Source organism: Saccoglossus kowalevskii, chromosome 20, assembly GCF_978046115.1.
Source record: "Saccoglossus kowalevskii chromosome 20, keSacKowa6.1, whole genome shotgun sequence".
Classification (NCBI taxonomy): Eukaryota; Metazoa; Hemichordata; class Enteropneusta; family Harrimaniidae; genus Saccoglossus; species Saccoglossus kowalevskii.
The window spans coordinates 2,881,564-2,909,039 of NC_140660.1; the positions used below are offsets into that span (position 1 = coordinate 2,881,564).

General features: G+C 34.7%; 1 protein-coding gene across 1 annotated transcript; it reads left to right on the forward strand.

The window, feature by feature from the left end:
- Positions 1-1,980: 1,980 nt before the first annotated feature.
- LOC102806296 (uncharacterized) lies at positions 1,981-26,156 on the forward strand. The gene is made up of 10 exons (XM_085494705.1): positions 1,981-2,076; positions 12,889-13,047; positions 13,759-13,994; positions 14,369-14,474; positions 21,554-21,672; positions 22,043-23,876; positions 24,054-24,311; positions 24,615-24,704; positions 24,900-25,115; positions 25,218-26,156. The coding sequence occupies exons 2-9, from the start codon at positions 12,909-12,911 to the stop codon at positions 25,100-25,102; spliced, it is 2,985 nt and encodes a 994-aa protein (XP_085350831.1). The 5' UTR covers positions 1,981-2,076; positions 12,889-12,908; the 3' UTR covers positions 25,103-25,115; positions 25,218-26,156.
- Positions 26,157-27,476: the final 1,320 nt, after the last annotated feature.

Here is a 27,476-nt window from a genome sequence, read left to right on the forward strand (position 1 = left end):
ACAACAAATTGCGTCGTGTGATTATTCAATGTTAACTTTTTGGTAAATACTATCACATTTACTAATATTAAATATGTACATATGTGTACAGTTTCCACTCAGAACTGTACACTGTAGTCCACTTTTATTGACAGTAATCACCACCACAACAGATGAAATATAACCCCACCGGGCATTCCCGATGAAGGACGTTATCCAATCTTAGTTTTGGTTGTAAGTTCTAGATTCCATTGCTATGTTTTGGAACGCCGTTAATTTGACGTGTCCCCATGAATAGATCTGTGTGAAAATATTGTAAACATATTCTGACTCTCACAATATTACCTATTCACATTTCAAACTCAGAGATCTACTCTAAATACAACCACTATATTCACAAACGTGTCAGAGTTGATACTATTATGTACATAAATCAGTGAGTGTTTATTGACACCATATTTGGAATGCTTGTCAAACTGTCAGTGATGTTTTCAACGCAAATACGTTTATTTTGTAAATTTCACTGACTAGGTCATGACACAGCTGTTTCGAAGGTTATGTTGTTGTAAATACATTGTAACAAGAAGTCAGTCAAACCACAATATTCAAAGTTTTTGGAATGAAATTCACTGTCAGATTTACGTCGCGAAATCTTGTTCGCACTCACGGTAATATAAAACTCAAACAGCGCAGAATAGAAAACGAATTCAGTGAAAATGAAAACAAACTTTACAAGTAGTGTTAGCAGAGATGCTTCTGTATTTATGAAATACAAAATTGAATCTGATAATACTGAGAATTTCGTGAAATTCGGCGAAGTTCTCTCAACACAGCGGACGTACCACCCTACTGCGCATGCGCAAAAAACACAAAAAATGAACAGGAAATATTTAGACACTAAATTTCCAATTTTTTTATAAAATATGTTTTATTCATAAATTGTGAGTGCTTAATAAATATCAGAAAACTCTACTTTACCTAATAATGTATGTATGACGTCAGATATCAACTTATACACGCGATTTTGAGAGTATTTGCGAACGGAGCCGACAGGTTGTGTTGTCTTCAAAACGGCAGACTACAGTGTAATGATCACGTGCAAGTAATGACGTCATTATGTTCTATTTTTAGGTGGAATGTGTGGAATTGGTGATTAGTGTTGTTGTGGTCGTTGTTATAGCAACACTGATATATCATGACTTCAAGCACACCACGGTGGGGGGAGGTGTCAGGTGATGGTTTGGTTTACTCTGCTTATAACTGTGGATTGAGTAAATTTCCGAGTGAAGTCTTTGATGAAAGTCGTAGAAATGTTGAGGAGATATGGCTGAGTGGAAACAATATTTCAGAAATTCCAGAAAATATTTCTTGTTTACGTCACCTGAAAGCACTGTACTTATCTCGCAACAATCTGAGAACAATTCCAGATAACATTGGAAACCTTTCACAACTAGAAGTACTGTACCTGGATGGCAACCCATTGATAGATCTACCCGTGTCTTTGAGAAGACTAAAGAATCTGAAGTACTTCCGCTGTGACGTCATAGACGGTATTTTAGAAGAAGATGTGTGGATTGAGAACAAGACGGAAATCAGAAAATTATTTGATAAAGTGTTTAAAAGAAAAGGTAAACATCAATAGATAAACAAATCATGAATAAACAAATCCTGGTAAACAAAACCTGGTAAACAAATAAATAAAATTTTAGCACGTGACCAAATTTGAATATTTTTTTCAAAATGCGAAAAAAAAATTAAAAGTGAAATTTAAAAATTTAAGACCCGTTGGGGGGGGGGACCCGAATGGTCACGTGACCAACCGAAAACCCGAATTTTTATTTTAATCAAGGATTGGTTTTAGCTATTGCCATTGTCAAAAATGAAATGCACAGGCAGTCTGAATATCAGTGAAAGTTATTTTGAATTTTACAATGTGTTTTTTATAAAATTGTGAATCGAATGTTGGGCTAAAAATATAGCATGTGTAATCAACGTGTTTGCGTTAGACTCGTTCGTTGGCGAGTGGATTAGAGTTGCTGAGATTTATCAATTTAAATCCAAGAATTGCAACCATTATCCTAAAACAGAGACTATGAGGTCAGTGTCAAACCTTTATTTCATTGATCAGAAGTTCTGTGCTCACAATGTGGCTTGAACTCGGTCAAACAACTGATGATGACAATATTGACATGTGCCAGTTCAAAAACACTATATGCATGTATCAGTGCCAACTGATCATGACACGTTACAGTTTGTAATCGGAGTTTAGAGAATTCCAGCACAGTACAGGGGAAATGTTGTTACAGACATCAAGTAATTTATAACACTGAAACAGATATTGTGTAATAATTTATTTTCAAAACAGGGAACGAAATTGACAATAGAATCAAATATAATTCCGTTTTTCTTTCAGTCCTCTCAAAACTCAAAAATAACTCCCACATCAAATGATCCACAGTCAATGTTGAGATAAAATGACAGTATTTTTGAAATCTGCTAATCTTGTAAGCATGCTTAGTTTATGTGAATTGTATCTGAATGGGAACAAATTTGAAAAAAGAATATTAGATAATATTAATTTATGAATTAAATCATATTCTATTATTTTAAATACCAAGTAATGTAAACACATGGATGACCCACAATTCATGTTACAACTATCTCGGTGCTGTTCACATATGCACATACTGTATATTAAAAACAAAAATGACAAAAGATTAATTATGCCCTTTTTAGTAAAGTATTATTATTTATTTAGGATGTAACAGTTATCTAAAAATGAGAAAAATATATATTTTTAATTTAATTCTAATAATTTGACATGTTTATAATTTACACAATTCAGGTCAGCTCTCATGACCCCAGTCACACAAGATAAAATATAACAATTGTTAGTGCCTTTACCGATCAAAGTCTTGTTAGAAACTTGTTAAATCATTTTACAGTATTGATTAGATTTTGATACATAATTCTTAGGGAATTTTATGTTTTTATAACAACAGTTTGCTCAAAACTTGATACATGCATAGTGTTTTTGTAGTTGAAAGTCTAACTCTGATTTAGAATTAGGGCCAAGTAAAACATATCCTGTGTTTTCAGCAACCTTTTATACCTACCAATATTTGTAAGTGAAATCAAAAATTGTATTTAAATCAAAAATTATTCTTCATGTCACATCCCTAAACAGTTGTGTTCTTGTATATCATAGTTTCTCTTAATGATTTGACTCTAGTATAATGTTCCTGTGGAATGTTTTTTTTTGATTGTCATCATGTTTGATTTGTGTTCTTGAACTTGAACATGAATGAAGTGATGTTTCAACAAAGGTCAACAGATTGGTAGGTTATTTCCACTTTTCTTTCCTTGCAAATTAGCCATGGTCACTTTTTGTATTTTCCTCTGTTTAGTGAATGGTATTTATTGAGATTGAGAACTTTTTTGTTATGTTCTTGTAATATCCGAAGAAATTAGTTTATCGGAAAGAATAAGCTAACAAAAATCTACTGGTACCAGGATATCACATTTGTTTTATTATCTGTTCCACTCGCTGATATAGAACCACTCTCTGATTGCAATGAAACTTATGACATATTTTCACTGGGAGTATACATGGTTCAGAATAGCCATTAATTATCAAATTTACATCATATTTACAATTTTATTTTTTTTTAATATCTTACCAATCATTCATAAAATGGTGATGTAACTCACCAACTAACCTATGCTTATAATTTTTTGCTATGAATAATTTTTTTTAATTTCAAATGGGAGTTACAACAAATAAATAAAAAATAAATGAAAATAAGAAATAGCTTGGTACATAGGTGTTTCATAACCACATACCTTAAATTAAAAAAAAAATAGAATCCCAAATTACAGTGGATTCTTGATTAAATCACAAATCATTTGTTGATAGAAAACCAAAATTCCTATTGAAACACAATCCCTCAGGTTTTCACAATGTTTTATTAGCTATAAAACACAGAATTAAAATAATTAGTTTTAAAATTAGAATACCATATGATGGTGAAATCTTAACTGATCAAACTTAAATAAAACACAAAAATTAGCTTAAATAAGTCCTGAACCATTGGTCCAAGAAAAGAAATCTGTGATGAATGTAATTTTGGAGAACCAAAGAATGATGCTAGCAATCAAATTTTTTAAACCGGTATAAATTATGAAAATTCATCAAATAATTAATATGAAATTGTAGTTTTAGAATGGCTACATTTTGGAGTCTTATGGAACCTAATTGTAGTTCTTAGTTGAAATCCTTACATAAATATCTAATCTGCATCAAATAACCAATTTTAAGCTCATTTTTCATGGGTAATCTGCATACAGTAAGCCGATTTTAAACGTATTTTTAATAGATAGTCTGATAAAACCGTTCAAAACTGTTTTCATACACACACAATTGTTTGTGCTCTGACACAGACCTGGTTTGTGTTGATTTAATGTTGTGCATATTACTGTAAAATCTGTATTAGATACAATGATACAAATGATACAATGCAACAACCACATTGCTCCAAAGCCAACATATGCCTGACAGAATGATGTAGTTTTTCACTTCCCCCTTCGATTTGTTGTCAGTACCGGTCAAATTGCAGGAATGTCAGATAGTGACAGTGAGTAAGTTTCTTTGTTTGTTAACATAATGCGTGATAAGGTGCTGGCAAATTTGTGATTTTTTTCGACAATGTAAACACAATTTGTCTCCCTGATTAAAAGTGAGTGTCTTCACAGGAAAGACACAGTCTGTAGTTGTACCCTGACAAGGTCGTGTGAGTTGCGCCGTCTGTACAGTGTTACCATGGCTACCAATATGAATATTCATTGAAACTCATTGCAAGAAGGCTTAAAATTTGCAAATTCGCAGTATTGATCTTGATTGATTGACGAGACGTACACTATTCTGTCAGGCATAAGTGGGGTCTGACGCTACTCGGCCGGTGAGGGCGCCACCCATACTTACATGTCAGGCTACAACTGTGGATGTGGCTTGTATTATAGCATCTACACATATGATGATTGTTACAGTGGCACATATATAGAAACTTGATTAGCTATAATAGTCAAAGCTTACAAGTTGCAGTTCTCAGAATAACCATGGGGCTAGTACGTGTATGTAAAAGAGTTACCGTAATGTCAAAATTAAACGTCATGGATTAATTCAAAATATCAACGATAACAAAATTACAACTATAAAATGGTTTAGAACTAAAATAATAACAAAGACTGCAACAAAAGCCAAATAAAAATGTGTATATTAATCTACATTAAATGGTGAAAACAAGAATATAAAAAAAATGAGATAATGATAATAATGTTGTTGCGATAAATTTAGGGGAGGTGTTGCTGCCTTATTTCCATACATAATTTAATATATTGTGCCAAAGGGATAGGCATTTATTTGTTATTTAATAACATTATGAATTTGTTTTCATTGTGGCACTTTCTTCTCTGCTGTTTCAAATAAGCTATTCTTTTGTGTCTGGTATCTTGAACATGTCATTATGAAATGAAATTCATTTTCAATCTGGTTATTGGTACAGAAATTACAACTTCTCTTTTCCACTGCAGTGTGAGTATGTCTGCCTGTTTTTATTTTGAGGCAATGGTTCCCCATCTGAATTTTGTCAGAATTTGTCACAGTTCAATATTTTGGAGTTCAGTTAGGTAGCTTTCTAATTTAAACTCTGTTTTAAATTTTCTATTGTTCTAAGTTTATTTTTTCAGTGAACATTTGGTCTGGAGTCAACATGAATTTCCATTTAATGCATTAAGCATTACGTCCAAAACCACTGGTCTGATTTTTGGTATGAAGGTACCCTGTGGGATAGAAATTGAAATTTGTTCATAGATCAGTCTATAATTCTGCAAATTGGGTCAAAAAAAGATAAAAATTGACATTTTTGTCAATTTCTCAAAAACCTTCAGTCTGATGACTTAATATTTAGCTTATAAGTACGTACGCCGGTCATCTGTGTAGCTTGTTGATGTGGTACCATTTTCTTCAATTTTCTATTTTTAGTGATTTTTTTATCATTATTTTTAACTTGTTTTGTTCAAATCATATTTTTTTAAAAATTTTCTCCAACCATCATACAAATTGCTTTCTTGTCAACCATAAAGTTTTGTCCATTTTGTCATGTGATGGAGTTTTCTTTTAATCTTGTATTTTTAGTGATTATTTTAGAGCTTTATTTTGTTGAATTTTTTTTGGCAGAAATTCTATTTACACTAATTTTTTTCAAACTGCTAGATTTTTGACTTCCATGTGCAAAGCACATAATGGGAGTCTTTGCAGTTAGTGTGTCTGTGTGTGTGTCTGTGTGTGTGTGTGTGTGTGTGTGTGTATGTGTGTATGTGTGTCCGACTGTTCTACTGCTATCTCAAGAACCATTCATCGGTTTTTGATGAAACTTGGTGCATAGATGCTCTGGGCCAATGCGCAGATTTGATTAGGTTTTGGTAAAAATTCGTGCATATTAATTACCTAATTTGCATGATAATTAGCTGATTCTTAGCTGTTCTTAGCTGAACTGTGTTCGTCATCAGCAAGTTGCTGACGTGTGCTGACGTGTGTTTGGATGCTGAGCAATCCCTTGTGTTTTTGTCAAGCAGTTTAATCGTATCATCGCATTATGAAGTGTAACGACTGTGGAAATGTTCCATGATTGTTCCACTGATATCTAAACAACCACTCATTGGATTTTTAAGAAACTTTGTACATACATGCTTTGAACTAATGCTAGGTTTTGATTAGTTTTTGGTAATAATCCGTGGATACTAATTACCTAATTTGCATAATGATTAGTCATTTTTCGGTTTTCCCACTGATATCTCAAGTACTAATCATCACATTTCAATGAAACTTGGTACATAGATGTCATATGACACTGCACAGACCTAATAGTTTTTATGGTAATATCAGTACATATTAATTACCTAATTTGCATAATTAATTATTTTTCAGCATTTGATATAAGTAGTGAGCATTACATTTCAATGAAACTTGGTACTTACATACTCAAGGACTATGCAGAGATTGATTGTTTCTGATAAATATTTGTGCATATTAATCACCTAATTTGCATAATTAGTTAATTTTCAGCTTTTCCACGGGTATCTCAAGTACTAATCATCGCATTTCAATGACACTTGGTACATAGATTCTTTAGGACTATGCATAGACCTAATTAGTTTTAGGGTAAATAATTGTGCATATTAATCACCTAATTTGCATAATTAACCAACTTTCACACTGATATCTCAGGACCTAATCATCACATATCAATGAATGTTTTTACATGGATGCTGTAGGACAATAGACAGACCCGGATAATTGTGGGTTAAAATCTGTACATATTAATTACCTAATTTGCATAATTAACCAATTTTAAGCTTTCACACTGATATCTAAGGTACTAATTATGCCATTTTAATGAAACTTAGTACAAAGATGCTCTAGGACAATGTACAAACCTAATTAGTTTGGAGTAAAAATCTGTTCATATTAATTCCCTAATTAGCATAATAATTCATAATTTTTTGGTTCTAGTCACATTTCAATTAAACTTGGAAACATAGATTTTCTGTTACATTGCGCAGACCTCATTAGTTTTACACTCAAATCTGTTCATATTAATTTTCTGATTTGCATAATTAGTTTTCAGCTAAGTAATTTCGAATTATATTTAATGTGTCTCCAATACTCTCAGCACATGGGAGTTCTTTCTAAGCTTTCTTTGATTATTTTTTTTATTTTCGGTGTAAAGGTTCCTTATTGGTGAAGATGGTGATTTGTAGAAATGTAGATTGAATAATAAATCTGCAAATTGGATCAGAAATGCGAAAACATCTCGATTTTTCTTTTCAACAATTACTATTATAGACAATCTCTAGGATCTGAAGGGCCCTCTCATGAAGCTGCTTTTTTAAAAACTGGACAATATCCCTGTCTTATTTTCAACAGATATCATTTGGCAATGCATCGTGACAAGGAGTAGACAATTCATACAGTGATCACCCACATACAGCATTGCTTAACTATACATTGCATGCTTAAAGCAATACCAATTTCTTGTGAAATTTTCTAATTTCATTTACAAAATTTAACACCTACAGATTAATCATGGCATTGAAACACTTGTGCAAGTATTGTATATTATACTTCAAATTTGTTGCTAGGCTAATGTTATAATTACCAATGAGTGTCAGGCCCATTGTCATATTTTTCAGTGAGGTACCGAGGGTACAGTAGATTTTGGTGATAATAGTGCTACTAGTAAATATATGACTGTTTAATATTAGCAGTACTTTGTAGATGTATGTACTATGAAATTTGTGGTGGTATAGAGTTAGGAAGGAGCACTTGTAACTGTTTACCTACAAAGTTCACAGCCGTCATGTCAATACATACAACACTCATACATGTACAAAATACTGTTTGGTTCAATGCCCCGGCACACTGTGTTTCAAGTAGACAGGTTGGTTATCTTCATTTTTTTAACCAACAGATAGTAGCTTTGCATCACCAGTTACCTCAACCTACTGCATGTACATGGTTTATATAGCGAAAATTTTCAAGTAGCGGACCATTTTTGGGCTAATATTTTTTTTATTTGTGGTAAAATTGTTATTTTTGACTTGTTCTTGAAAACTGCCAGCATGATTATTTTGATACTTGGTATGTGTATGTACCTTGTGTGAATCTCTGTCAGATTTGTTCATTTTGTGCAAAATTTATTTATAAACAATATTATGAAAAAAAATCAAGTGAAAAATGTACATTAATTAAATAAACGATCAAATGTTCTGGATAAGGAAATGCCCACGTTCAATTTCATGACCGACTCAGAACGAGGCTCCAGCTAGAGAACCGATTTAGCATACAAGGGTGATTTGTGACGTCACAAGGGGAATTTGTCATCGTTTCACAATGGTCGCTATACGCATGCAGTGCATGCAGTACGCATACATACAATACATAAGAGATAAAAATAAAATGTTAGTAAAATAAAAGGAAAAATAAATTAATTACTTTCTGTGGTTTTAAAAATTGTGCTCTTTAAGTATTTTGCTAAAGCTATATTATTCTCCATAATCTTTTTAAATATGGAATTCACATCCATTGTGTAAATATTTATTGAACACTCATCAAACAGTTTTTTTCTTTGTTCTATATAGCCAGTACAAAATAGCAGGAAATGTTTTTCATCTCCTAATGCTTTAGTGTTACATTCATTACAGTGTCTATTTTCTAATTCTATTTTGGGCTTTGTTCTTCTACCTAATTCTATTTCTAAGTTGTGGTCACTCAGACGGAATTTTGAAAGCATTTTCCTGAGGCTGAAATTTGAAATGTTTTGCAAATAATTTTCCATATTATAACTTAATTTGAATAGTTTGTATGTTCTCAGTTTTGTTCCCCTATTTTCATTGGTTTCACTGAAATTTAGTTCTTCTCTCCATCTTTGAATATAAATCTCAGATAGTCTGAGTTTTACTTTTTTTAGTATTTGATTCCAATTTTCCATATTGTGATCATTTTTTATTTTAATTAGATCATGTCCCAGTGTAGCATTAATATTCCTTACCCAGTTTGAATTAATTTTTATCATTTCATCCAGGGCTAATTTTAAAATGTGATTATCTGGCAGACTATATAGTCTATGCCAGTATTTAATTTGAGCCAAATTAATTTTTAATTTTACTGGTAACCTACCAAGTTCTGCTTTCAAACCACTAATTGGCGTCATTTTACTCACTCCTAGGATAAACCTGTAAAAATGACTGCAAACTTGCTCTAAACTGTTACTGTCTGTTGTGATTTCATTGGCCCAGATTTCTGCACCATACGTGAGTATAGGTGGAATTAATTGGTCGAAAATGTTCAAACTAAGTGCTGGTGAGATTATTTTGTGGTTTAAGACTGTTTGTCTGATGCCAAAAAGAGCCTTCATTGATTTAGTTTTTAACATAGATAAGTTTGTTTTAAATTTCCCATTTAGAGTAAATATTGCCCCTAAATAGCAAAACTCACTAACGGCTGTTATGTCTTGTTGTTGATTTTAAAATTCATGTTTTAATCAGTCTGTTGCTGCAATTAAATACCATGACTTTAGTTTTCTTTACTTTTACTTCTAAATTCCAATTTATACAATAGTCATTTAATTTGTTCAGGCAGCTTTGTAGGCCATCTTCCGTTTCTGAAATAAGTGCAAGGTCAACTGCATATTGGATGCAATTTATAGGTTTCTCACCCATTAGAACTGGTTTATCAATTTGATCCCCAAATAATTCTGGCAGATCGTTCAGAAAAATGTTAAATAAAGTTGGTGATAAATTGCAGCCTTGTTTAACTCCACAGATTAAAATCCATCAGTTATACCCTCTGACAATTTTATATTTAATATCCTTATACATAGATTTTATTATTTCATAAAAGCTCCCCGTAATACAATGTTTTGTAACTTGAGCGCGTCCCTCCAGATGCTGTCGAAAGTCAACAAAACATGTGTATAACCGTTTTCCAGAACTGCTGCTTTTATTTTTATTGACTCCCATGTGCGAAGCACATAATGGGAGTCTTTGCAGTTAGTGTGTCTGTGTCTGTGTGTGTGTGTGTATGTGTGTCTGACTGTTCCACTGCTATCTCAAGAACCATACATCGGTTTTTGAAGAAACTTGGTGCATAGATGCTCTGGGCCAATGCGCAGATTTGATTAGGTTTTGGTAAAAATCCATGCTCGTTAATTACCTAATTTGCATGATAATTAGCTAATTTTTAGCTGTTCTATGACTGTTCCACTGATATCTAAAGAACCACTCATTGGATTTTGATGAAACTTGGTACATAGATGCTCTGAACATATGCGCAGATTTGATTAGTTTTTGGTAAAAATCCGTGCATATTAATTACCTAATTTGCATGATAATTAGCTGATTTTTAGCTGTTCCATAATTGTTCCACTGATATCTAAAGAACCACTCATTGGATTTTGATGAAACTTGGTACATAGATGCTCTGAACATATGCGCAGATTTGATTAGTTTTTGGTAAAAATCCGTGCATATTAATTACCTAATTTGCATGATAATTAGCTGATTTTTAGCTGTTCCATGATTGTTCCATTGATATCTAAACAACCACTCATTGGATTTTGATGAAACTTGGTACATAGATGCTCTGAACATATGCACAGATTTGATTAGTTTTTGGTAATGATCCGTGGATACTAATTACCTAATTTGCATAATGATTAGTCAATTTTTGGGTTTTCTACTGATATCTCAAGTACTAATCATCACATTTCAATGAAACTTGGTACATAGATATCATATGACACTGCACAGACCTGATAGTTTTTATGGTAATATCAGTACATATTAATTACCTAATTTGCATAATTAGTTAATTTTCAGCATTTGATATAAGTACTAATCATCACATTTCAATGACACTTGGTACATAGATGTCATATGACACTGCACAGACCTGATAGTTTTTATGGTAATATCAGTACATATTAATTACCTAATTTGCATAATTAATTAATTTTCAGCATTTGATATATGTAGTGAGCATTACATTTCAATGAAACTTGGTACTTACATACTCAAGGTATGTAATTGTGCATATTAATTACCAAATTTGCATAATTAATTTTCAGCTTTTCTACTGATATCTAAAGTACTAATCATCACATTTCAATGAATCTAGAATTATGCAGACCCAATTAGTTTCCGGTAAATATTTGTGCATATTAATCACCTAATTTGCATAATTAACCAACTTTCACTCTGATATCTCAGGTACTAAACATCACATACCAATGAATGTACATGGATGCTGTAGGACAATAGACAGACCTGGATAATTGTGGGTTAAAATCTGTACATATTAATTACCTAATTTGCATAATTAACCAATTTTAAGCTTTCACTCTGACATCTAAAGTACTAATTATTCCATTTCAATGAAACTTAGTACAAAGATGCTCTAGGACAATGTACAAACCTAATTAGTTTGGGGTAAAAATCTGTTCATATTAATTCCCTAATTAGCATAATAATTCATAATTTTTTGGTTCTAATCACATTTCAATTAAACTTGGAAACATAGATTTTCTGTTACATTGCGCAGACCTCATTAGTTTTACACTCAAATCTGTTCATATTAATTTTCTGATTTGCATAATTAGTTTTCAGCTAAGTAATTTCGAATTATATTTAATGCGTCTCCAATACTCTCAGCACATGGGAGTTCTTTCTAAGCTTTCTTTGATTATAAATTGTTTTTTCAACTGCTGTTTTTAACAGGAAAATTGCGTCTGTCATTCTCCTGTCTTTCCTAAAGCCAAACTGCATGTCGGTAAATAATTTATTTTCTTCCAAGTATGTGGTTAATCTTTGATTCATTATGCCAGTAAATAGTTTTGAGAGACAACTTGTTAATGCAATAGCTCTATAATTACCAAGATTTAATTTGTCGCCTGATTTGTGTAGTGGAACAAGAATCATAGATTTCCAGGTTGCAGGAAATTTTCCACTATCTAGAATACAGTTGAAAAGTTTCTGTAAACATCTCATCATTAACTTATTCTTAGTTTTCAACATTAATATGTATAACTGTAATTTCATGAGCACTGCTACAAAAATGAATATGCTACCAGTAAAATATTAAAGATATTTGCCAAGAGATGTAACTAACATATTAGAGGACCATATATGGTTATTAACCTTTTGAATATGCATAACTGTTCTATCTGCAGCACTGTTACAGGTAGAGACATGCAACCAGTGCCATTTTTAGGTATATTCATGGTTTGTATCAAGTTGATAACAATTGCAGTTGCCATAGCAACAACTATATAATCTACCATGTTTATTTTGTAGTGGTCCGTTCTTATGTGGCTATGGCTGGAGCTTGTCATGCTGGAAAAACAGCCACAAAAATGAACTTAGCTGGCGAGCCATATGATGAAAAGTATGACAGTACAGTAGGCGGTGATATGTTTGTTTTAGATCTAGACAACTGGTCAATTGAACATACAGGTACTTATTTGTGTATGTTTACTGTATATTGCATCTGTACATTTCACTTATTCATGACACAATTAAGTACATACTGATATTATGCTAATATTGTATGTTTACATATCAATACAACATTACACACACAAGAACAAATCATAGTAACATCGGGAAATGAATAATACCGGTACTCTATAATGCTACCAGTTATATGCAAATGTACACAACTGTTACTTTTGACAGAGATAACAGTAATAAGTGTGTGTACATATAAGCACATAGACATGTATATTCCAATCACATTTACAATTTACACATATACCTCACATAATTAGGCTCATTTAATTTCATTGTGCAGACACGAAAATGGCTGAATTGTGGCTATTTTAGTGTATGATCAGACTACCCTGGCATATTTGCTAATTAATCTAATTGTTATAGTGAAGATACCACGACAAGAATGTAAGTCTATAATCAGCATTTACAGAATGAGTGGATGCTTAAGACTTGATTGTATAAACTGAAATGAGAAAAAATGCAAGACCAACAAAATGCAAGCTTTATGATAAGCAAGAATACTAGCAAAATGTTCTGAGATGAAAACTAATTAGTTCCTTCACAGACTCACTAATTTGCATTTAAGTTACTAAAACTGTTTTCTTCAATTTGCTTGAGCTCTGATCATCACTTATCACACCATCTGCATGTTTTTATTCTTTTTTATCAATCTAGCACGAAGTGATGAATCCGGGAATAAAGGTATCCATACTACTCGAAGCATATCACGTACGATTACGGCTCCTTTAGATAGGAAAGAGAGTCAGCAAGCATCTGCTGATAGATCAAGAACTGAAAAGCTAAGACGTATTGATGAACGTATAAGACGAGTAGAAAACACAGATGCAGTAGACTTTGATGTCACCCTACTAGATTTTGCAGGACAACAAGTCTATGAAATGTCTCATCAGGTCAGTCATTATATTTTTCTTTAATTATTTTTACAAAAATATTTACCCTTTTGTCAGACAACAGCTGTATCCTTTGTATTATCCCAATTACACATTAATATACCTATATCTGACATCATATCATGTAGTGTATATACATGTAGAATACCGGTACCATGATAGCATTTTCTAAGATTTTATAATCAAACAGTACTCCACTCCTGATTAGCATGCACACTCAGGTGACAACAAATATTATCATTTATTTCAATATATTTCATGAATGACATGGTTCTTATTAAATGAGACTTCAAAATGGTTAAATTTCATTTCAATACAATCTTTTTACTGATGTCTTTATATATTTATGTAATATATTTTGAATTACTTTCTAGATGTTCATGGCTATGCTGGGAATTTATATCCTCGTAGTTGATTTGTCTCTTAAACTTGATGATGTAGTCCCCTATGATTTTGGTGGGAAAAAGAAGACTTTGAGAGGTACGAATTTAGGTACTCACTCATCATTGCCTGTGGTGAGATATTGATCAGAATATATCTCAGAATTTGGGAAAAAAAATGCAATCTCACAAGTTCCGTTGTGTATTAATCAATCACTTACACTAATGTGTATTGTATAGAGGTTCTAAACGAGACAAATAGTGTTTTCAGATCATTTGATCTGTTAATGAGTGGTTTCAATCAAAGTCCTTGTATCTGCAGTGATACATGGTAAATTGAAGGGCATCCTGACAGACATTTTTAGGGAATGGTCCATCACAGCAGGGCTTTCAAGCACTCATTGAGCTGTTTATGGTCTCTGTAGAAACGAACCTCTCTGTTGGTCCCTACGTCACAGAATATGTCTCCTGCATTGTGTTACGCACCAGACCCTTTACAGATGATAGTATGCCCACTGCACTCATGAATAAGTTGCGCAGTGTTGTTGTTGACTGTGTAACAAGTTATGTTGCACCTTAGCTTGTCACAGCATTACATGTCTGCTTCTATCTCCGGGTTAGTTAGACATCAAAATTTCACTTTGTTGCCCAATGACAACAGGATTGCAAGTGAGTGTTGCTGGATCACTTTGGTATTGATTATGATGAGAAAACCATCTGTCTCGGATAAATGAAAATGCTCCAGGAATTGTCCTACCACTCTTTGTCACATCTTCTTAAACACTAGTTCACTACCATGAACCTAGGCTTGCATACAATATAATATGGGAGTGTATAAATAGTGAAAGCCAGGAAATAAACAATAAACTTGTTGAAACTTGTCACTGACATCACAAATTGGCATAAATTAGATATTACCAGATTTGATGGGCGGAGCATTCAATTCAAGATGGCAGTGAGTGGCGGCTAGCGCGCCGACAAAAACAAGTAAAATAAAATCTACAAGAGACTGTATGCAAGTTTAAAATAGACCTTAGAAATGGTTAGCTTTCCTGGTATATTGCTGTGTAGGAGTTATTACCTGGAGTTAGTTGGTTTGACACCACAATCTGAAAATTTGGAGTTCTTCTAGTTGTGTGAATTGCTCTTCAGTACGTGGGCAAATTGGATGTTCACTGGAGTGACAATGTTCAATACACACTCAGTTGAAGCAGTCAAGATTTTCAGAACTCTATCCACTTTTTGAAGAGATGGGCAAAGTGAAAGTCTGACCTACATAGATCAAAGCTTGCTTTCATGTCAGCACATTTTCAAGTGGATAATAAACTTCTTTTATAAGAGTGTAATTTGTATGCATGTGAAATGGATAAAATAACTTGTTCATAAATATTCAATAAATTGTCTTGTAATAAGTCTTGTAAGGGGAACTACACATATCAAGTGTGAATATTTCATATTAACAGAATACAAACTCTTAAAGCCATTCAAGAATGAACCTCTCACCAACTGATAAACCAAAATGGAAACAATGCACCTCATTTTTGGCTCATCCGGCCTTAAGGCCTGATGAGCCTATGCGATGGCGAGGCGTCTGTCGTCCAAAAATTACAAAATCCATGAATAAGGATGCCATTCACTGATTCTAGGTTAGCTATTTGTGATATATCTGTATGTTTTTAAGAAAATAAAGTTCATTTAGGCAGTCAATGGGTGCATTCTTTCTTTCTTGATACATTGATTTAAAACCTCCCCCACACGTTTTCTCATGGAATTACCCAGAATGCTTAGCGCAATCAGCAGCGCTCTACTTGTGCACATGCGCAGTTAATATTTCTTCCACAATGCATTCGTTATCACGAAATTTAAAATGGTGGATCGTTGCGGTCGCACATGTGGATCTTCTTGCTATCCCAAGAGCAACGCAACTAATTCAACGGAGGAACAAAGCAAGGGCACAACTACAAGCCGTCCTCACACCGATTGAAGAGCTAATCATGCAGTACCCCAATGCCAATGACAAAAACGCCGCGTACCGGGAAATACTCGCACGGAAATTAGCTGTCGACAACCAGCTATCAGCGCTAGTCAACACGGACCAACAAGTCATCGATCATTACCATGAAGACCACGCCGAATTTACCGAGACTGAGTCATATGAAGTCGAAATACTCGCCCGCTTCGCTCGACTTTCGATGTTTGTCGAAGAATTCCAGACTATTCGATTTCAACAACCAGTCATCCAACAAGCACCCCTCGATCACAACATGGCCGCCCTACAACCGGATCAACAAACCCACTACAAGTCAGTTCGTCTTCCGCATTTAGAAATACCCACTTTTCACGGCGATCTACTCACTTGGGCCGAATTCATTGACAATTTCAAAGCCGCTGTCCACAACGACCCTCGTATATCTGATATCCAAAAATTCACGTACCTCAGAAACTACGTAGATGGTGAAGCCAAACGATTGATCAACGGATTTCCAACCACCGCCGAGAACTACAAACTCGCATTCGACCTGTTACACGATAGATATGGTCAACCTCGAGGAATCATCAATGCACATATGAAATCTCTATGGTCCCAACCACCACCGAATTACAATGCAACAAGTTTACGAGAATTTCATGACGCATTAGAAACAACAGTACGAGCTTTGAAATCCCGATGTTGTCAAAACTACCGCTTAATTTTCAACAACTGATACGTTCGAACGGTAACAAGGACTGGACATTAGCCACGCTAAGTAAATGCATGCTTCAAGAAATACATGTTCTCAACGTCGGACATGAAAACAATATTCTTAACCCGGACACGTACCCATCATCAGTCGCCGCGTTCAACATGGTGGCGCAGGCCATTCAAAACAACCGCCATGAAATATCCGCGTTTCACGGTTCAACTCAACACAGCCCTTCAAACCCACCAGCGGCGACCGCCAACCATGGATCAATTTCACCGCCTCCCACAACTTAGCACTACAGTAAATCTGCAAATCGATTTATTCCGCTACCCTGCAGCTACTGTAAAAGCCGGCATTCGTCGAACGATTGCCAAACCGTAAGTACACGTGAATCCCGCTTAGACATTGTCAGACGTAATAAACTCTGTTTTAATTGTTTAGGCAAACACGGTGTAAAACAGTGCCGTTCACGCTTCACCTGTAGAAAATGTAAAGGTGATCATCATACGTCCATACATCCGGACATGTCGATTCAATTCAATCTGTCACCTTTGCTGTTGCTCCACCATCTTGTTGTCTCTTGGTGTCCGAAATAAATCTATCGAATGACTAACTGATTCTCTCATTAAAAGGTGTTGTTGTTGTTATCCATCGATATTATTGTCGGTTATATGAAATGCAATTTTAGTTGATTAAAACAAAAACATTAGATTGAAAGTTTGTTTTTACACCAAAATGTTTTTGGTTTAAATTTTTTAGCTCCGCTGTCGACTTTGTCGCGCGGAGCTTATCATATGAGTGATTGTCCGTCGTCGTCGTTGTCCGTCGTCGTCCGTGTCAATGTTTTATTTTTTCGACTTCTTTTTGAAAACTACAAGCCTGAATGCTTTGATACTTGGTGTATATGTACCTTGGGTAGACCTCTCTTAGGTTTATTCATTTCATGATCATATCTTCAATTCTCTAATTTTGGTGAATATTTTTGTCATTTTTGGTAAAAACTGATATTTTCGACTTCTTGTTAAAAACCGCAAGTGCAATTACTTTGATATTACATATATAGGTACTACATGTGGACCTCTCTCAGATTTGTTCATTTTGTAATGATATCTTCAATTCTCTAATTTTGGTAAATATTTTTGTCATTTTTGGTAAAAAGTGATATTTTCGACTTCTTGTTAAAAACCGCAAGTCCAATTGCTTTGATATTACATATATAGGTACTACATGTGGAACTCTCTCAGATTTGTTCATTTTGTAATGATATCTTTAGTTCTCTAATTTTGGTGAATATTTTTGTTATTTTTAATAAAAAGTGATATTTTCGACTTCTTGTTAAAAACCGCAAGTTCAATTGCTTTGATATTACATATATAGGTACTACATGTGGACCTCTCTCAGATTTGTTCATTTTGTAATATTATCTTCAATTCTCTAATTTTGGTAAATATTTTTGTCATTTTTGGTAAAAAGTGATATTTTCAACTTCTTGTTAAAAACCGCAAGTCCAATTGCTTTGATATTACATACATAGGTACTACAAGTGGACCTGTCTCATATTTGTTCATTTTGTAATGATATCTTTAATTCTCTAATTTTGGTGAATATTTTTGTCATTTTTGGTAAAAAGTGATATTTTCAACTTCTTGTTGAAAACCGCAAGTCCACTTGCTTTTATATTACATACATAGGTATTACATGTGGACCTCTCTCAGATTTGTTCATTTTGTAATGATATCTTTAATTTTGGTGAATATTTTTGTCATTTTTGGTAAAAAGTGAGATTTTTCGACTTCTTGTTAAAAACTGCAAGTCTGATTGCTTTTATATTACATATATAGGTATTACATGTGGACCTTGTTAATTTCGTGGTGATATCTTCAATTACTTAATTTTGATGATTGTTTTTGTGATAGTGATATTTTCTTCTTGTTAAAAACCACAATCATTTATGGTGAAAAGTGATATTTTTGAATTCTTGTTGAAAACAGCAAGGTCCTTTGCTTTGATACTATACAGTGTTCTCCACAAGGGGTTTTAGGCGGGCGGCCCGCCCATCAAGTTTTACGGCCGCCCAGTAACTCTCAACACCCGCCCACCAACGTACATCCATCTGAAATTATTTGTAAAAAGCTTGCATTGTTTTTCCCAAGCCTAAACAAAAGAGTAGTTGCCCAACCCTTTATTTTTCTATTGTTTCAAGAGTCCAAACATAAACAATGTCCATTGGAAGTCTGCAAGCAGTTATCAAGTGTATTCATGGCAATGTGTCAATCGCTTGAATTCATTGTCGCCCGACATTGTTGCCACTTAATGCTCACGACACGCAACTACAGTGGTTTCAATTTACAGCTGTATTTTTAATAATCGTCTTCCGATCACGAAAGAAAGAAGTAAATACGAACGAAATGGATATGCACAGAAAATAAACAAATATTTTAGCAGATTGCATGTAAACTCGAACAAAAATTTAAATTCTAGCCGTATTTACAACGTTCGCTCGATTTTCATTGTGAAAACAGCATGGAGAAGGCAAACTGATGACCTTTTGGCCTACCCCATTCAACGACCGTCTGCTACCCACCGCTGTTGGCGCTGTAACGATTTAGTATCTAAGTTGCCTAGGGGAACAGCGCATTCTGGGTGTTCGTGTACTGAATTCGGAAAGCGGTAATAAACATCAAACATGGCTGCTGGATTAGTTTACCGCGAGTATTTGTAATTAAATAATAATTTAGTTATCTTTTCCACGTACTTTTTTCAATTTATCTATTTTTTATGTCTAATCTTTCGAGAACATATCAGATTCTTTTATTTTGCCGATTGCTAGCATTTTTTTCTTGAATTCCAAAACAATGTGTGAAAACGCAACGTATCGTGGCCGTACATGCGTAAATGCATCTTACCGTCCGTCGGCACGGGTGAGTACTGATGCCACAAATAAAAATGTTATGGATTTTGTTTTGACAAATTGTCCGTTTTGGCTTTGTGGGCAAATCATCTCGTATATTTTCTACATTATAACTCAATTATGTTTTGTACTTGCTCTTGGTTACTCGAATTGCATTTCATGAACGCAGAATAATTTGCGAACGCATAAATCGCCGATTTCAAACTTTTTGCATTTCGTAAATATTGATAGTGATCAATCTGTTTGTATTTCAAAAAAATTGTAACATGTTCCAATTAAATTAAATTAAAAAGAGAATAGTAAATAACTTAGTGTGTATTGCAGTTCATGTCATAAATGCGAGAATGCTGTATGTAAATGATATGCAAATTTATGCTAATTAGGCCGCCCACCAGCTAATTTGGATTGTGGAGAACACTGCTATACATATTGTTCATTTTCTAATGATATCTTCAGTTCTTTAATTGAAATGTGCATTGCTAACAGCGGAGCTATCTCAGCCGACAGGCTGCTTGTTTAAAGATAATATCCTATTGTATGACGTTGTTACAAAAATAAAAGTTTTTTTTTGTTTTTCTAAGTAGTGCTATGCTCGTTAATCAGACTATTATTATGCAATGTTACAATAACATAGTGAATAGACTATGCACAGACTTGCGGAGATCCATTAAAAAAACAACCTTGCCCTATCTTTTGGGGGCCCGTTACTGATTTTTTTTTTTTCTAAGCATTGTTAATGATGAGTGATACGGAGCGATTTTAAATTCAGCGTTTACGATTTTTGTCTGATTTGTTCATTTTATGTTGCGCCATTTTATGTTATTTTCGACTTTTTCTTGAAACACAATCACTTTGTTTGTATACCTTGCATAGATTTTGTTAGATTTGTTCATTTAGCTCTATTTACATTTATCCACTGTAAGAGTCATTCAATAACCTTTTCAATAATCATGATGGCATCACCAAGCTCTATGGAGACAGTGAAGCTATTGTGACCGTCAGGTCCCTTGTTTTAATAAGGGTTCATTTGATTTTATTTCACGTACTTTCCCCCTAAATGGTCAAAGTTTCTGGGCACAACCTATATTCACACTTTACCTTAAAAGGTCTTCTTACTACACTTTAACTCGTACAGATGCTAACTACACATAATGATGACTCCATCTACGCAGCACCATTGGTTTTTCCTATGACAATATGTCAATTCAAGACTAACAGGAAAATAAAAAAACAAAAGCAGCTAAAATGTTCTACTCTCATATCCAAATTCCGGATGAGCATCTACGTCATTGACGTTCTGGTTTTGTGTTTCAAATATTTCAAACATATTTTACTAAATGTAAAAAAGTAATGTTTCTATTATTATTTATTCTGGAGCTACGTGTCTTTGTTACTTGTTTTTCCCTGTTTTTTCTTATCAAAATTAACTGTATTTTTTTATGTCCTGGTATATGCTTCATAATTACACACGAACATAACATGCATGATGTTGGTTAATTTACTATTAATTATAATTATTGGTAACCTTAAATTCATCAACTTATTAGCTTCAATCACATATTTGTAAATTGTTGTATTTCTCAGAGTATATTCATGGATGGATGAATTCAATACATTCACATACAACTAAAGAAGGCCAAGATTTGGGAAGTATAATACAAAATGTCATTGTTATTGGAACAAAGATTGATTTAATATCAAAGGTAATGTGTATTATCTGTTATTTAAAATATCTTCCACAGCAAAAATTACATTCATCCTTGCAATGTAAATTGATCATTTTTGTATATTCACCGTTATCACATCCATACATCCACACATCATCTACTCTGATTTGGTACCTTTTTATGCTTGTTTGTGTTTGTGAACATATTTCTTGTAAGTAACAAATAGAAGAATCATGTTGTTGTGTGGATCTAATCTGTCTGCCCAGACACTTCACATTATCCTAACAGCACTGTTGACATGTTCCCAGTGTCTATTTAATTGTCATTTCCTTGTAGTCAAACATGAATTGTTTCTGGTGTTACAATATCATGAATTTATGGTTTGTTTTCAAATGATATGTTTCAGGACGTGATGGAGCAACGAAAAAAGGAACTAGAAGCTTTCTTGAGGAGTATGGAAGCTGCTGTACACATTGCATGGCCAATAATTCCTATCAGCAACAAACCTATGCAGTCACCTTCACCTGCCGGTAACCCAAGTGATCTTTTGCAGTCACCTTCACCTGCCGGTAACCCAAGTAATGTTTTGCAGTCACCTTCACCAGCTGGTAACCCAAGTGATGCTTTGCAGTCACCTTCACCTGCCGGTAACCCAAGTGATCTTTTGCAGTCACCTTCACTAGATGGTAACCCAAGTGATGCTTTGCAGTTACCTTCACCAGCTGGTAACCCAAGTGATCTTTTGCAGTCACCTTCACTAGATGGTAACCCAAGTGATGCTTTGCAGTCACCTTCACCTGCCGGTAACCCAAGTGATCTTTTGCAGTCACCTTCACTAGATGGTAACCCAAGTGATGCTTTGCAGTTACCTTCACCAGCTGGTAACCCAAGTGATCTTTTGCAGTCACCTTCACTAGATGGTAACCCAAGTGATGCTTTGCAGTTACCTTCACCAGCTGGTAACCCAAGTGATCTTTTGCAGTCACCTTCACCTGCCGGTAACCCAAGTAATGTTTTGCAGTCACCTTCACCAGCTGGTAACCCAAGTGATGCTTTGCAGTCACCTTCACCTGCCGGTAACCCAAGTGATGCTTTGCAGTCACCTTCACCTGCCGGTAACCCAAGTGATCTTTTGCAGTCACCTTCACTAGATGGTAACCCAAGTGATGCTTTGCAGACTCTCAAAGATAAGATAAAGGAGCTTGTTTGTCAACTCAGTCATGAAGTTTCATTTAACTGGTTACAGTTCGAGCTTCTACTGAATCAAAAGGTGGTTGAAGAAAATCTACGCCCAGTAATGAAATTGGTTGAGGTCTATGAGGTTGGCGAATCTATGTCTTTATCTAAACAGGAAGTTGATGACGTGCTGAAATTTTTCCACAGCATTCGAGATATCCTACACTTTGCAGATGATCCTGACCTTCGTAATGATGTCATCATCAGTCCACAGTGGTTCATTGACTTGTTGAGACTTTTCATTACTCACATACCAGAACTCCCTGATAAGCAGAAGGAAGTTCTCCGACAAACCATTCGCAATCTGTATGACAAGTTAACCACTCACGGGAAACTTGATGTCGAATTGGTAGATTGGGTTCTAAAGGAGAACAACAGACTAGAAGATAAAGACATCCTACTTCGACTATTTCAACTGTATGATATCATTTACCCATGTCCTCCGGAATCAGGGTCAAAGGTCACTGAATACTACATGGCATGCCTTCTTGAATCAGAACCAGAAAATCGTTTTCTGTCACCTTTACATAGTACATCAGGTCCTACTCTATACCTCCACTTTGCTTTTAAATATTTACCAGATGGCTTGTTCCACCAGCTAGTCATTAGATGCATCAAGAAGTGGCGAGAAGCCAAGTTATTCTATAATGACGCCTGGTTTGATATTGGAAGGAACCATATCCTCATCATATCGAAGAGAGAATCTGACATCACCCTTACAGTGAAGACAGAACCGGCAGGAAGCATAGCTGTGAAGTTACAGTCATCCTATGGTCCAGAAGTAAGAAAGTATGTGGAGGACAGTCTGAATATCCTTATCAAGCGATACAACCCTGGTCTATCATACACACCATGTTTGAAGTGTCCATGTGCTAAACATGATGTATTAAAGATTACACCTGATGGGAAAGATATGGATGATGGTTGTGTTGACCGTAGTAAAGATAGATGCATGTATAAAAGCAAAGTTATCATGTCTGATTGGTCCTTCTGGGAATCTTCAGGTTAGTATTTTGTTTTGATTGATATTTATAATTAAAGGCAGTTATGTCATGGTAAATTCTGCTCATTTCAACATTAGTTATGTTTTTGTATATAAAGAATAATTTTAATTATTTGTTTATATTTTAACAACTATTATTTCTTATTTGCTGTAATTTTCTGTTTTTGTCTTTTTTCAGGAGAAGATTGCCAACCTGTTATCATCAAATTAGATGTGAAATCTGGTTGTGTATCTATTGAGTGGGACCTGGGTAAAGCGACATCACGAATTATTGAGAGGTCTGACGATAAACTTAACTGGACTGGAATCAAAACTGTGAAGGCTAAGACTGGTTCTTACAAGGATCGTGTATTACAACCCCAGACTACATACTATTATAGAATACAAGGTGATGATGACACATCTGCTGGTTATAGCGTCTCTATAAATACTGAAGGTATATATGTATTACACTACACGCCTATACTACTACTGCTTGTAGTATGACTTGTGTGACTTTCTCCCTGCAAGTCAGTTACAGATTCTCCATATCAATTTCAGGATTGCATGTGATAACTTCAAATTGTCTGGTTACTCTCATCATATGACCTATGACCTTTTATTGTGGTGTTTGTACCATGAATATAAATTGAGTCATGTGATGATGCAGTGTGGTATTTATAATATGTATGTGTCATTGACCCAAGCTGAGTAATCCTATGTATTTTTCTTATTGTCTCTGTATTATACTGTTTGACAGGAGACATTGACTCATCCAAGAATGAAGGAGTTTCTGGTGAGGACAAGTTCAATCAAATGCTTATTGATGTCTCTTCTGATATGGGGGAAGGTAATCTTTAAATCACATTTTGTTATCATTTCAGATTTTGCACATGATCCAATATTAAATTATGAATAGATTCATCATATATTGAGTAGATTTAATTGAAGTCACCATTTCATTCATCACAACAAATGAGTAGTATTTGTACTTCACAGTGGTGTGTACCAGTAATTTGATGAATAATTAAATGATTCTTCACAGAGGACTTGACATTATTAAAACAGCACTGTGGTGGTGGACTGATACCAAAAGGGATTCTGGAGAAGAAGACAAAAGCATATGATGTGTTTGATTTGTTACGTCAACAGTGTAAAATCAGAATTGACAACACAGAGTTTTTGGAACAATTATTAAGGAGTATACACAGGAAAGATCTGGCGAAAAAAGTCCAGGAATATCACTAATGACATGACAGAGGTGACTATATTTATCTGAAACTGTTAATTAACTACTATTAGATTGTAATAAATTAATAACTATTTATTGAACACTGATTTCTATTTGTTTCTGGTGTTTCAGATTTATGGAAGTGGTACCAATAGATCTCCTGTTGAAAATATAGATATAGCCATACTGAGTGTACCTTGTCATAGATCTACACTTATGAAGTTATCAAGAGAGACACACTTACAGATGTAGATGTATCCATATATAGTGTTTCTTCGTTACAATTTCACCTCTTGTAAACAGACACCCGTAGGACACTTGTGGATCAGTGAAACAGTCCCTCATCCAGAGTTGTCTGTTTTTGAAGTTTGTTTATAATTAGTATTTTATAAAAACTTTATAATTGTGTTCTAATAGCCAAACGAATTCCTGTAAATTTTGATTTGTGAAAGTTGTCTACTTTGACAAAGAATTTGTTTGTCGCGTGTGTCAAATACAGCTAACATATTTTGTGTGCATTTTTATTCCAAAATCTGGATGCAACATTTTGCCTGTTATGTATTTTTGTTTTGTAACTTTGAACTAAACATAATTTTCTATTGGCTTCAAATCTTTGTCAAAAGTTTGGCACCCAAAGGGTTAATCATAGGAGTGCTTATATCAATTATCTGTTGAGATAGTTTATGTATTTTATCAAAGTATGTTTGCAAATATGTATTAGAATGTGTATCACCAGTAATCAGTCAAGTAGAAACAGTCAATATTATTATTCTTATCATATTTTGACTTGCTCAATTTGTGCATGATATTTTCACACAGGAATAGAATTAGTGAAGTTATTGTGTCATTAAGTCATAATCTCATTAACACGACAGTACACCACATTCAGTCAAATAACGTTCTCAGTCACACAAATAAATCACTTTCTAACATATTATTTGATATTTTGTGCATACATTGCAGACTGTTTACATGTCTTGGTTGGTAATGAAAAAATAATATGCAAATGATATGTAAATTAGATAATTTGTATGCATGATTTCGTAGTAAATAAAGGAACAAACTATCTAGGTCGTATTGCAATTTATTCAGAATGCAGAATGCAGAGTTTCGGGAACTACTGACCCCCCCTGGGTATTGAGTTGCAGGTACTAACGATCCTCCCTAGGTACAGAGTTGCATGTACTAACCCCACCCTCCCCCACCCCACCCCACCGGTTACAAGTACTATCCCGTCCATACTGAGCTGCCCCCACCCCCAGAGCTGAAGGTTCTGAAGACCCCTGAATGCAGAGTTGCAGGTAATAAACCTCCCAGTACAGAGTTGCAGGTAATAAACCTCCCAGTACAGAGTTGCAGGTAATAAACCTCCCAGTACAGAGTTGCAGGTAATAAACCTCCCAGTACAGAGTTGCAGGTAATAAACCTCCCAGTACAGAGTTGCAGGTAATAAACCTCCCAGTACAGAGTTGCAGGTAATAAACCTCCCAGTACAGAGTTGCAGGTAATAAACCTCCCAGTACAGAGTTGCAGGTAATAAACCTCCCAGTACAGAGTTGCAGGTAATAAACCTCCCAGTACAGAGTTGCAGGTAATAAACCTCCCAGTACAGAGTTGCAGGTAATAAACCTCCCAGTACAGAGTTGCAGGTAATAAACCTCCCAGTACAGAGTTGCAGGTAATAAACCTCCCAGTACAGAGTTGCAGGTAATAAACCTCCCAGTACAGAGTTGCAGGTAATAAACCTCCCAGTACAGAGTTGCAGGTAATAAACCTCCCAGTACAGAGTTGCAGGTAATAAACCTCCCAGTACAGAGTTGCAGGTAATAAACCTCCCAGTACAGAGTTGCAGGTAATAAACCTCCCAGTACAGAGTTGCAGGTAATAAACCTCCCAGTACAGAGTTGCAGGTAATAAACCTCCCAGTACAGAGTTGCAGGTAATAAACCTCCCAGTACAGAGTTGCAGGTAATAAACCTCCCAGTACAGAGTTGCAGGTAATAAACCTCCCAGTACAGAGTTGCAGGTAATAAACCTCCCAGTACAGAGTTGCAGGTAATAAACCTCCCAGTACAGAGTTGCAGGTAATAAACCTCCCAGTACAGAGTTGCAGGTAATAAACCTCCCAGTACAGAGTTGCAGGTAATAAACCTCCCAGTACAGAGTTGCAGGTAATAAACCTCCCAGTACAGAGTTGCAGGTAATAAACCTCCCAGTACAGAGTTGCAGGTAATAAACCTCCCAGTACAGAGTTGCAGGTAATAAACCTCCCAGTACAGAGTTGCAGGTAATAAACCTCCCAGTACAGAGTTGCAGGTAATAAACCTCCCAGTACAGAGTTGCAGGTAATAAACCTCCCAGTACAGAGTTGCAGGTAATAAACCTCCCAGT

Bases quoted from the DNA above. Each gene is read 5' to 3' on its own strand.
- LOC102806296 (XM_085494705.1), top strand. From the start codon at position 12,909: ATGGCTGGAGCTTGTCATGCTGGAAAAACAGCCACAAAAATGAACTTA. The intron at 13,048-13,758 runs GTACTTATTTGT...TTATCAATCTAG, and splicing joins CTGGTCAATTGAACATACAG to CACGAAGTGATGAATCCGGG. The intron at 14,475-21,553 runs GTACGAATTTAG...TGTATTTCTCAG, and splicing joins GAAAAAGAAGACTTTGAGAG to AGTATATTCATGGATGGATG.